Source organism: Triturus cristatus, chromosome 6, assembly GCF_964204655.1.
Source record: "Triturus cristatus chromosome 6, aTriCri1.1, whole genome shotgun sequence".
NCBI lineage: Eukaryota > Metazoa > Chordata > Amphibia > Caudata > Salamandridae > Triturus > Triturus cristatus.
In genome coordinates, this window is record NC_140589.1 from 887,976,427 (window position 1) to 887,989,472 (window position 13,046).

Consider the following 13,046-nt stretch of genomic DNA (forward strand, 5'->3'; position numbering starts at 1 on the left):
AAAAAGCAGCTAGCTGAGTATTCACCCCTGATCACATCCAAAGGAATTGAGCCATATCTTTTGTATCCTTTTAGCCATTTAAATTTTTTTTATTTTACCAGATTAAGATTTGGCTCTGCTCACCTATTCGTTTCGTATCGGAGTCAAACATATCACGAGGCCTTTCTGAATCTATGCCCCTGTGACTGCAGATCGAGCCACAACAGGCTGAACTTTTTTTCTGTGAATTATACAATAAACCATGCAGGGAATACATTTTACTACTTCAGAGGGTCTTGAATTTTTTTTTTTTCAACGGAGTTTTATATAGCGCGAACTTGACCACAAGGTATCGGGTATCAGAGCGCTTTACATAGCACCAGTTGCTTTATATGAGGACACATCCATTTTTGTTAGGAACGGGGATATTAAGTGCGAAGAATCACAGGATGTTCAGTATCATTGCGAGACTCTAACCCGGTTCCCCAGATTCGAGGTCGACCGTCCTAGCCGTTAGGCCAACTCCTCTCACACCGTTGTTCTATCTCAGACTGCTACAATCAGAATACATCTGTGAAATGAAATATAGATTTATTTCTGGTGCCATTCGCCGAAGGAGTTTATTTGGAAAATAATGGGTCTTTTTGCCTGAGAGTTTGTTTTATCAGTTACCCTTTGAGATGTCCTTTAAATTGATCACCTGCAACTAGTGGAGGATTGTATAATTAATATATTGATTCTTCTGGCACTGTTAATTAAGCATTATTACACTTTTAGAATGACCGACGTCGATTTATCATTTATTTATTGTATTTATTGACTGAAATTTAATTCTCCCCTAAAAGTCACTGGCAATAAAAAAATGTATTTCATTTGATTATAACCGGACAGCATCAGTAGAAAGCTATCATGCATTTTATTTAAATGTTTACATGGCCATGCTTACATACTGCTGTTTAGCCAAGAAGGCTTGCACTAAAAGTTTTTTTTACAAAAATGGCACTATGCACCTTGAAAAATGATTGTTTTACTGCTAAGGTCCGGTGTTGCATTTTTTAGCTGTTCATGGTTGATTTTATGTCTTTCATGCCTTTTTAAATATTCTGTACTTTTTTGTGTGTACATGTGACTTTTATGGTTTACTAAAAAAACGAATAAAGTTTATGAACTGAAGAACGCCCCCTCATAAGAATGCTCTTTCACTGCAAACTGTTCTCCAGGTCATCCTGCTTCTTCTGCATGCTTCTCTTGCAAGATGAAATTGTGTTGTTCCAAATCCACTCATTAAGCCATCTACCCACTGATCTTGTTGAACTTTCTTCTGATCTATGTGGGTCTTTCTTAAGCTCTATTTTATTGTTATTTCTACTTTGATTGCTTTGGGGTTGTTTTCCATGTTGTCATACGTTATCGGGTCTTTCTGTGTGCTGAGGCAAGCAGTGCTCTGTAACCGAGAGTGGTCAAAGTACATTTTTCTTGATGGATCTGGTTCTTGAGGCCCAAAATTGATCAGCTGGTGATCTTCAATAGTAACACTCTGCTTCACTATACATTTCATATGTTCTACAGTGAAACTGTTTTTTTTAAAAAACTTCTGTTTATTAAAACAGTGCAATCCATCAGTACAGACAGTAGAAAATAAGCAATACCAAGTAGGGCATGTACAGGAATGGAGTATATATAGTCTAACAGTACATTGCTGCATTTCCTGGGTAGAATACCGATTTCATCCCGCCTGCCCTACAGTGCAACTGTTGCTCAGAGGCACTTCTCCAACCACTGGGTTTCTGCAATATCACCTTGTTCAGCCTTTGAAGAGGCGCCACCTAAAATAGCTAATCGAATTTGGATTTTCGGGATTTGAGTAGGTAGATTAATGCCATAGGGTATGCTGGGGCAACCATTGCCTAGTTAGCTGTCACCAAGGCTCCTGTCATGAAACTACTAATAAGCTCTGCAGTTTATTGGGCTTCCCTTCCAGTCAAAGTTTTACTTATCTGCAGGTCCGGGTCTCTACACAAACTATCAATGCAACTTCACCCCTTCTTTCTCATTATCAGTTCCTATTGCAATGCAGACCTCTGAAACATTACTCTGCTCTATGGAGTCATGACTGATTGTTACAGAGAACTTTGGAAACTCACTCACTACCAAACACTAGAGCCTTCAAAGAGTAAGTGGAAGGTTCACAGGTGAAGTTTCCAAGTCAGCTGGGGAGCCACCACTCTTTCTGCATTCCTTTTTTTTTTTTTTTTTTTTTTTTTTGAAACCGTTTATTGCAATCTCAAGAATATACAGGTATGGGCCTACAACCGTCCGGCCGGCCGCTAGAATGACAGGAGCATATGACATACATACAAAAACACTTGGCGTTGCCGAGGAGCAAAATCAGGAGGTATCAGCGTCGTGGGCCACATCACTCTGACCCCACAATACGGTTTCATTTTACACAAACAACACAAAAACCACACCCGCAAGGCAACCTGCAATCGACAGTAACAGCACGTGCTCCCCGAATGGGGGACCCCAGCCATCCACAGGAGTCTAAAGAGGGGAAGGGGAACAGATCGAGGACTGGGGGAATTCCGTGCTCGGGGCTAGGAAAGGAGTCAACTAAGGGGACGGGGCTGGTGAGGCCGCACACAGCAATGGTGGCGCGCAGATACCCCCGCGGTAGGCGTTCCAGGGGCCCCATACCTTCACCCATGCCCCAGGCTTACCCCTCGCCACATACACCACCTTTTCTCGGAACATGCACCAATCCATGTGTTCTTTCCAGGCCGACACCGCCGGGGGCCTCTGGGATCCCCACAGTTGAGCAATGTCACGCTTAGCTATCATATATCCCAGAGTCACCCATCGCGTCTGCGGAACGGAGTAGTCAGTTGGTTCCCACACATTCAGCAGGCATCTCCTCGCTTCAGGCAGCAGCGCGACATGCGTAACCACTCGCAGGACCTCATGCACACCACGCCAGAATCGCTCCACCTTCGGGCATTCCCACAAAATATGCAAAAAAGTCGCCAAAGCACCACACCCACGCTTACACAACCCATCCTCAGCATAGCCCATACGCAGAAGCCTTGGCCCCGTCATGTAAACCCGGTGGAGTATCTTAAGCTGGACGAAGCGAAGGCGAGCCGGTATGGCCACCTCCTTCGGAGAGGCCACCGCGGAAATCCAGTCTTCGTCGTCCAACTCCAGCCCGTCGGCAACCCAAGCCTCGCGGAGGCCAATCAGCAGGCCCGAGCGGTCATTAATCAATTTTTTGTAAATAAGGGAGATCGTGCTGTCCGGAACGTGGCCATCCAGCACTCTATCCTCCAGGGGGGAAGACTCCGGGATGGAGGCGACGTCTGGGAAGACTGAGCCCAGCGCGTGACGGACCTGCAAGTACCGAAAGTATTCACTGCCCTGCAGCTGAAACTCCGTCTGCAGCGTCTCGAATGTTTTAAATCCCCCTCTCGTCCAGAGGTCCCCCACTTTACTGATGCCGATCGTGTCCCACTTCTCGAAGCCCTTCGAGGTCCACAGGGAGCCCAATCTCTCAGACGCGTACAACGGTGATGCCCGGGTCAAACGGTCCTTCCACCCCATAGCTGCGTTGGCTGCGTGCCATACTCGTACCATGACACGCGTAGGTCCCGTCAGGCGGGGGCCGGGCGCGCCAGAGTAGAGCGCTCGATTATAATCGCCACCAGGCAGGAGCATCTTGTCCATTTCAAATGCCGGGTTTAAGGCGGGCCCGTAAAGGCCATGATTAATTGCAGCCAGCTGGGAGGCCCAGTAATACCGTTTAATATCCGGGAGGGCAATCCCCCCGTCGTACCATGGGAGCGTCAACTTCGCCAGGGCAATACGCGGCCTCCCGTCCCAGAACAGGCGGCGCTGTAGACTCTCCACCTCACGGAAGTAGCGCGCCGGGACTAAATCCATAGTATTCTGGAGAGCGTACAGGAAGCGTGGCAACGACATCATCTTAAACAATGCCGCCCGGCCGAGCGGCGAAAGCGGCAGGCGCCGCCAGCGCGCGACGTCCTCCTTCAAGCGCTGGAGGGGGGGAAGCAAATTCCGCTCGTAGCGGGCCTCCGGGTCCAGAGTAATGTAAACCCCCAGGTACCGAAACCCCTGTGAGGCAATCTGGATCGGACAGCCCCGCGGGAGGACGGGAGCCTCCCCGGAAAGCACATACACACATGATTTAGCCCAGTTGATGACAAGGCCTGAATTGCGGCCGAATGAGCGCAAAACATCAACCAGGACAATCAATGATTTACGCGGGGAGGCTAGGTACAAAAGGATATCGTCAGCGTATAGGGACACGCGGTCCTCATATTCGGGGGTCCAACGGAGACCACGGATGGAAGGGTGCCACCGCAGCCACTCCGCCAGGGGTTCCAAGGCCAGCGCGAACAGGAGCGGCGACAAGGGACAGCCCTGTCGTGTGCCCCGTCCCAGCTCGAATGGGACCGATACTCTTCCATTCACCACCACCTGCGCCAATGGGCCCGAATACAACAATTTGACCCAGCTGATGAACCCCGGGCCAAATCCAAACTTCGCCAGCATGGCCCAGATGTATGGCCACTCGAGCGTGTCAAACGCCATGGTGGCGTCTAAGGACGCCAATATGGCCGGCTCCCGCACAAACGGGACACGCGCGAGCACCCAATGCAAGCGCCGCAGATTAAAGGCCGTGTTGCGATGGGGAATAAAGCCGGACTGGTCTTGGTGGACCAGGTCGCCCACCACGCCGACCAGCCGGTTGGCTAGCACCTTGGCGAGGATTTTGGGCTCCGCATTCAAGAGCGAGATAGGCCGGTAGGATGTAACCCGGTCTCGAGGTCTCCCCTCCTTGTGGATCACCACGATTGTAGCCAGACGTTGGTCCGGCGGGAGGGAGCCCAGCGAGTGGGCCGCCAGGAACATCGCACGGAGGTGGGGTGCCAGTACATCCGGTCGCAGCTTATACAACTCGATAGGGATGCCGTTCGGGCCCATGGCCTTGCCGGATGCGACCGAGCGTATGGCGAGGGCAATTTCGTCGGCGGTAGGAGCGGCATCTAACGACACCCTGTCCTCCACCGAAAGGGAAGGCAGCGCGATATCCCTCAGCAGGGCATGGGAATCATCCTCCGAGCAGGGAGAAACCGGGGAATACACCTCGCGAAAATAATCCGCGAAACAAGAGACGATGTCTTCTGGCTCGGTGACACGCACACCATCCATCCTCTCAATCAGCGGGACCACACGACTCGCTCTCTCCTTTTTATCCAACCATGCAAGCAGTTTACCAGCCTTATCTCCCACATCATACAGTCGCCCCTGTTGCTCTCTATAGAGGCCCCTGGCCGCCTCCGTGACGAGGGCCCTGTAGGCCGCCTGCTTAAGTTGTAGGACATGTAGTGCAGCATCCGTCACCCCACCCCCTAGATCACCCTCCAATTCAGCGATTTCGGCCTCCACCCGGGTCACCTCCTCCTGCTCGCGCCTCCGGGCATGGGAAATAAAGGAGAGGGCCTCCCCTCTAAGAACTGTTTTGAAAGCTTCCCACAGGGAGATAGCCGAAGGGACGGACCCCACATTCTCATCGAAATACCGCTGCAAGGATTTAATCAAATCAGCGCGAATGGTGGGGTCGCGCAGGTACCAGGCATTGATTGGAGCTACTCTGCCCTCCCCCCTCGGGAAGACATCAACGTGCAACAGGAGCGGGGAGTGATCTGAAATACCCCGCGCCAAATGGCGCACCTCTCCTACCCTCCCGACATAGGCCGCAGGGACAAGGACATAATCAAGCCGTGAGAGGCTACCATGGGCACCCGAGTGGAAAGTGTACTGCAGCTGCGCGGGATGTTTTAAGCGCCAGCAGTCCACCAATCCCAGTGTATCTAAGAAGCCGGACAGCCACGCCTGCGCCCGGGGGAGGTCCCTAGGGGGGTGACGATCCACGGTCCCAGAAACCACCGCATTGAAGTCCCCCCCAACCACCAGAAGCCCCCCCGGAAGGTCAAGGAGGAGGCGCCCTAGGTCTGCAAAAGTCGTGGACTGTAACCCCGGTGGGACGTACACTGATACAAAGACAACTACTTTACCCTCCATTCCCCCCACTAAGACAGTGTAGCGTCCCCTCTCATCATGGCGCACCTCGTCTATTTCCAACGGGAGCGAGTTCTTCACCATGATGCCCACCCCCCGTGAGCCCGACGTGAAGCCCGAGTGGGCCACCAAACGATAGCCACGCCGATTCATGGCACAAAAGGAATTACCAATAAGGTGTGTCTCCTGCAGAAAGACCACATCTGGCGAAAGTCGTTTCAAATACTGCAGGACCACACCTCGCTTAATCCTATCCCCCAGTCCGTTAACGTTCCAGGACAATAAAGTCAGGTCCCTACCCCCCATCACATACAGAAGCCATCATTCGTCCCCCCGAGAGCACCTTAAAAACACAAATACAATAAAGGGTTTGCCTTGCGGTAAAAACAAACAACACCCCACCCCAACCCACCCATCCCAACAGAACTCCCCCCTCCCTGCTCCCCTGCATGAGGCCAAATAGCCCCCCCAAAGTGCAGTGTGCCTGTCGCCCCATGAATGATTAAACTAACTAGTCCCCCAGAGGAGGAGGGAGAGCCCCCAAGAGACCCCGTACCACCTCCACAGGAGGGAGACTTAACGAACAGTCAAAAATGACGACAATGTTGTCCAGAGCAAGGCCTACTATTAGTCCCTCAGTCCTGATCCGGCGAGCCCTCCCCTCCAACCGCGCCCCCCCCCACCCCCCCGGCCCCGATCCCCGGGCAAGGAGTCCAACCAGTCCCCGGCTGCCTCGGGACGATCAAAAAAGTGCGTGCGGCCATCCACCTCCACCCGCAACTTAGCTGGAAAAAGCATCGCATACTTGAGGTTCAGGTCCCGTAGACGACGTTTGACTCCGAGAAAGCTCAGTCTCTGCTTCTGGACCGCTGGGGTGAAATCAGGATAGAAGTTCACATCCATATTGTCAAGTCTGACCGGTCCTTGTTGCCTAGAAGTCTGAAGGATAGCGTCTCTGTCCCGAAAGTTGAAAATCCGGGCAATGAGAGGCCGCGGAGGGGCTCCGGCCTTAGGTCTTCCTCCGGGAACCCTGTGGGCACGTTCCACCGCAAAGAATTTACTCAGCCCCCGGGGCTGGAGATGGGTGAGAATCAGATCCTCCACAAACAGGTCCGCCGCCGCCTCCTCACGTCCCTCCGGCACCCCGACAATGCGGACATTGTTCCTCCGGGCCCGACCCTCGGAATCCTCCAGTCGACGATCCATCAGGGCGCTCGCCTGGCCGAGCCGGCGCACCTCCTTTTGGAGGGCCGCCACGTCCGCCGTAAGGCCCGAAGTGGTGTGGGCCAAAGAATCGACCCGGTCATTGGTCTTGGATAAATCGGCCCTCACCAGGCCAACATCCACGTGGACCGAGTCAATCTTTTGCGCCAGTGTGTCAAAGCGCTGGTCCACCGAGGCCTTCATCTCGGCGATAGCGCCCATAACATCTCGTAGGGTCAGATCCGCGGGCAGCGTAGGAACATCAGTCGGGCCCTCAGGGGACCGATGCGGCACCTCGGGAGATCCCTTCTGGAGGGTGTAGCGGTCCATGCTGTTGGACTGATGGGCCGCGCCACGGCGGGTCGATTTCACCTTTGCCCGGTCGCCATCTTGCTTTGTGGACATGGTTTCAGTCCCCAAATCGTGCCAATCACCTCGGAAAAGGCCGACAAACCAGTTCACGGGCTCCGGGGGGGGCCACCACAGGTCCGCAGGACGGATCACAGCCGGCGGGCCAGCAGGGCACCCCAACGAGGCCACACCACCGCACACCGCCCCGCAACCCAACCTCGCCCGAGCAGCAAGGAGGGTGCAAAAGCGAAAGTGAAAGTGCGGGGTACGCGAGTCGCCCAGCCCTGCCCGCCGCTGTTGATCACTTTGTCTCCGGATCGCCCCGCAACTCCAATCCGGGGGGCCGGCGTGGAGAAGGCCGCAAACCTCAATCAGTGCTCCCGCCGGTGTCCGAGGTCCAATTTGGAAACGGAAAACGGGTGACACCTCAGCTCGGGCTCACCAACACAGTCCCCTCATCTAGGACAGGATATTTTCAGGATTTATGTAGGAGGTCACGGAGGTCCTCGGGAGCCTCGCACCTACGCGGCCATCTTGGTTGCGCGCTAGGCTCCTCCTCCTTTCTGCATTCCTTACCCTAAATCTTTCACTATGCTATAAGCCCATCAGCCACCTGTTGCTTTCTCCTCTCCTTCGGGTAACTGCTTGGTCTCCAGATCTCTGGTTATTCTGCCCTAGTTCTGCAGTGTCTCTTGCCTCTATGTATTGCCTGCTGGCTCACCTTCCTGCTTCTGTTCAAGGCTGCCACTGCAGTTTGGTCACTCTAAGAGGGAAAGGCCACCATTTCAACCTCTTAATCTAAAGAAACCACAGAATCAGGGACTTTGGAACCTCATCATTTCATGAACTAAGTGTGTGCTTTAGATGCATTAAGCAGTGCAAGGTAAAACAGGTTGCACAGTTGCAGCAAGGTAAACGATGAAGTTTACGAAAAATACAAAGCTCTTTACTGTCTCACTTGAATGTGGACAAGAACCTATTATGACAGATCATATACAAGTTGAGTCGTTAAAGGAATTGAACTAATTTCTCAGAGTTCAGTTTAAGCCAACAATTTTGCATCAAGCTGTAAATGGGCTGACAATAATGGTTCAGTTGGAAGGCAAAGTCACGGAATCAGCATCAAGAGTGCCTAGTCTCAGATAAATGTGTGTGGTGCGTATATCCTTTTAGAAAATGAAGCAAATAAACTGATTGGGGAGGATGGAAATTGGCAGTAAACTTTGAAGAAAATAGAGGAAGCACAGGAACAAAAGAGCTGCTGTGCTGTGATGGGTAAGGATGGAAGAAGTTGCTTCAGTTCCGTCTGGAAGAATGGTTTGGTCAAATCTAGCACAGTGTTTTGGAATCCAACATCTGAAAGATGATGGAGAGGTGTGTTGCAACTAACAGTACTGAAGCTTACAGATAAGTGGGGCAGAGTAGAGCCACACATTCTGCTAGCATCAGAGATTACACTAAGATCATAAAAAAGCTGAATAAAATAGATTAAAATCTTTCTGCTTGGCAGAGACACCACAGAAGTAGTTGAAAAGAGATGGTCTTCAATGCATTTTTAGGAACTGTTCAATGAGGTTTGCAGTCGAGGAAAGCTTGGAGATACTGGAAATTAGCTTTTTGATAAAATAGGTAATGATTGTTCTTGGAAAGTATGGGCGCCTGATGAGAGGAAGTGGTGAAGTTGTAATTTATTCAGTTTTGCTGGAAGGAAGGCTACAGTGCTTTTGAAGATTCTCCCAGAGAAAGCATGAAGCAGGAATCTGGTGACTGACTTTTCTGAGGAGAAGTTAAATAGAAAGTCAAACAAGACTGATGGAGACATAATAATGCTAACAGAAGGAGGAGAAAAGAAAACAGTGAGTGGTAAGACGGCATCAAAGGTTGATGCTAGGATGGGTGTTATCTACTAAGGAACAGAAGAAGGATCAGTCATAACAACCTCTTGTTAGGGGGACATTGTTGCAGAAATTGCATTTGAATTAGGATCTTATCTGGATTTTGCTGAGCTCTTGTTGGGAGTCAGCAGTCAAGGGCATTGCTTTGAGGGGCAATGTGTAATTTAATTAGAGAATGTAATTCTTTCACGTTCTTTCCAACTTTCTTTTTTTAATCTGGTCTGTGTGATCTATGGGGTAAACCACTTGGCTTTGTGCTATTTCACAGATGTAGAGATGTGTTGAGGCCAAACTTCAATAGGTAATGGGTTGATTTAGTGTGGTACCTGCACTGAATTTGGTGACTCTTATTGAAACAAGAGTGCAATTAGTTCATCTTTGGTCATTTGGGGCCAATGTCTTACTGTTTCCTTTAAGATACTGATTGTAGAGATAAAGTAGAAATGGATTTTGAGCGAAATTCTATAGCAATCTGTCCTGGTGAGAAGCAGAGGGTGCCACATTTGTGAAGCTGTCTGTATAGTGTGTGAGATCTAAGGTGTAACTGGCATGTGCTATGGGCCAGAGACTACCTTGGACATTCCTAGTGACTGAAGGATGTACAGAAATCTGAAGGTGGATGATGAAATGCAGGAAGTGGTCCCAGTGACGGAACTGTTGCATGAAATGTCTGGTCTGGTATGTGTACTATAGTGAAAGATTGAGAAACTGCAAAGTATCAAGAGCAAGTCAAATGTGGCATGGGCACCAAATTGGATGAGTTTCACTGGCTGTTCTTATTTGGGCGATTAATAGATTTTGCAGAATTCTTGTGTTTGATATTAGGTTGTTGAGGTGCGAAACCTGAAACAGGCTTACTTTGAATGTCTTTAATATGGCTGTTACAAATAGCTGTAGATGTATTTCCTGTTTATACAAAGAATAAAATATGACGTGTAAAAATACGTCAGTGTTTAGCTCAAAGAATGCCTGTGAAACCTACCTTGCATGTTGCTGTACATGAAATCAAACTATTACTTTATTGTATATCAGATTAAAACTGAAAACATTTAAAAGCCGATGTTTGCTTTACAGTCACAGAATACACCATCTTGACATTAAATTATAGCATTGTAAAATAGTTTTGAGTGGTTTGCTGCACCCGAGCATTTGCTAATGCAAGCCTAGTGGTAGTAAGCATCTTTCATAGCACGAGTTTGATTTCAGATTTCTAAGAGTCTGCGTCTTTGGCCATACCAGCATAGCTAGGAGGAAATTATAGCCATCATGTTTGCAACTAAAAGGACTGCTATACATACTGTGCAGCTCTCCACAATATGTACAAGTAATTTACAATTTTTTAATCACCAAGGTAAAACCAAGTCTTCGGATACTTGCAGATGCCCATGCAATAGGAAGGACCCTTTTTAGTCAACGCCCTTCTGCCTAGATGTCCAAGAGCACCGCTGGCTCTACCAGAGGATACGATGCTGCTTCTTCATAATGAATTATTACCAGCTGGAAAGCTAGTTTTGTGTTTCATTTATCACACTAACAATGCAAAGGAGATGGCAGGAGAAAAAAATGTAACATACAACATATTAAATTCTTAAAACTAAAAAAAAAACTCACTTCTCCAGCGCTCAATGTCCCTTCCTCCAGTCCTGCACGGAAGGTCAGGCACAGCAGCTACAAAATGAAAACAAAAAAATATATTTATAGCTGGCTTCTGGCACAGCCACAATTAAATACGGCCAAATCATGGCACAGTTTTAGAATCAGGTGAAAATGACAACATATGCTCCTTAGCGGTCTCTACTTATTTATTTGATTGAGAGAAGGCGGTGGGGACGAAAAATGAACGTCAACTGTCCTACAGTGTTTAAAAACATCATAGGTTAGAGAAGAGTTATGTCAGGAGGTAAATACAAGCTTTGATACAAGTTCTTCAACCTCTTCAGGATCTCACTCTTTTCTCCTGGTATCAATTTTCACAATGTTCTGCTTGCACCATTTTCTACACCACTCCCTTAACCGACCATTGCACAATTTGTAAATACCATTTTACACATCCAAGTAACTGCCTCTCCCCACACACACCCACAATGCAAAGTAGGAGCTCAGCTCTAATATTTAATAAGTAAATTACGTCTATGTTTTCAAATGTTTTTGCAAACCCATCTTCCCTCCTCAAACACAGCATTTTGTTTCTTAAAAATAGGCCTTAGAACACCTGGCACTCTGGCAAAAACCACTGTTCTCTGATACCTTTCGTAATTATTCAAGTCACTGATAAGCTAATGTAATTTGAAAAGAATTCTAAAAACACTTGCCTAAAACGAATTGACCAGCGAAATATCAATTAACAAATTTGTCCGCACCACGGTCCCTATTCTCTGCTTCTTCGGTGTCACTAATTCCCACTGCTGATTTATCACCTCATTGCTCTTTTCAGGAAAAATTATTGCAAAGCCAATAGGTGGGCAATGGCCACCTTCATTTTGCCTTTGTCAATGCCTGTTTTGTTTGGTCATAGTTTTTACAAATCTTTAATCTTCACTAAGCTACCAGGTCCGCAATTTAAAAAAGCACATTGGCTAAAAGCACAAATATTTTTCTGCTCCTAAATAGCAAGCACTTAAAGTAACTGCTTTGGTGTATATGCTCCTTGTGAAAGGGCAAAATGCGGTCTCTCACAGTGAAGTTAGCCATTTGCTGAGGTGGGATGCCCCATGTTGTATACTGTAGTGGGCGGAAGAAAAGTGTGAACGACACAAGAAGAGACCAATGGATAAAGACGATTGAGTCAAAGCACCCTTAAGTATATTACATATATAACTTTAGTAAAATCAAGAGGTCTTGGCTAATGCCCTTAGGTGACCCAATTGGGGTCACAATATTGATTATTCGGAGAGTAGTTACTCTTGCCTCAAGAAGGCTACTCGCTGCTGATGTTCCTTTAATGCTGGCTACATCTTCAAGTCATCCAAAATCCATACGGCTCTTGATGAGGCTTCTTCATAGAGCACATAAATAACATCACACCAGTTCTCGTAACAGTAGAGACAATGTATGAGATCACCAGAAAAACATCAAATTGAATGTGAAGTAGCCCAGCATAGTGCCCATGCAATCAATTCTACATGGTCTGTGCATATGTTAGTGATGGTTGTACACGTTTCTTAAAATTTAAGGACAGCTATACACACATATATATATATCACCTACTGGTGGTCGCTAGTAGGTAGTTATAGTTATAGTTAAGACCTCGTTTCTATTCAAAAAACATTTATTCTTTTCCCAATAACTTTGGCGCCGGTTGACGAATCATCGCAAAATTTTCAAAACTAGTGGGGCGCTTCGGTCAGCTCTTGAAAGTTTTGGGGTGAATCGTCAAGCGGGGGCCGAGAAAAAAGCGGGGACCCAAAACGCATTTTCCCCATGTTAATTTCCATTGGAAACGTTAGACAGGGCTACAGCCCGAACTGCTGAACGGAATTACACCAAATTGGGCAAAAAGGTAGCCCTTGGTTCAGAAAG

At 48.3% G+C, this 13,046-nt stretch overlaps 1 protein-coding gene across 9 annotated transcripts in view; it reads right to left on the reverse strand.

The window, feature by feature from the left end:
* MAP7 (microtubule associated protein 7) overlaps nucleotides 1-13,046 on the reverse strand; it is a 733,773-nt gene that overhangs the window by 373,281 nt on the left and 347,446 nt on the right. For all 9 annotated transcript variants that reach the window (XM_085611524.1, XM_085611525.1, XM_085611526.1 and 6 more), the window contains one exon: nucleotides 11,139-11,195. In XM_085611524.1, coding sequence (XP_085467650.1) covers nucleotides 11,139-11,195 — 57 coding nt within the window. The remainder of the gene's footprint in view (nucleotides 1-11,138; nucleotides 11,196-13,046) is intronic.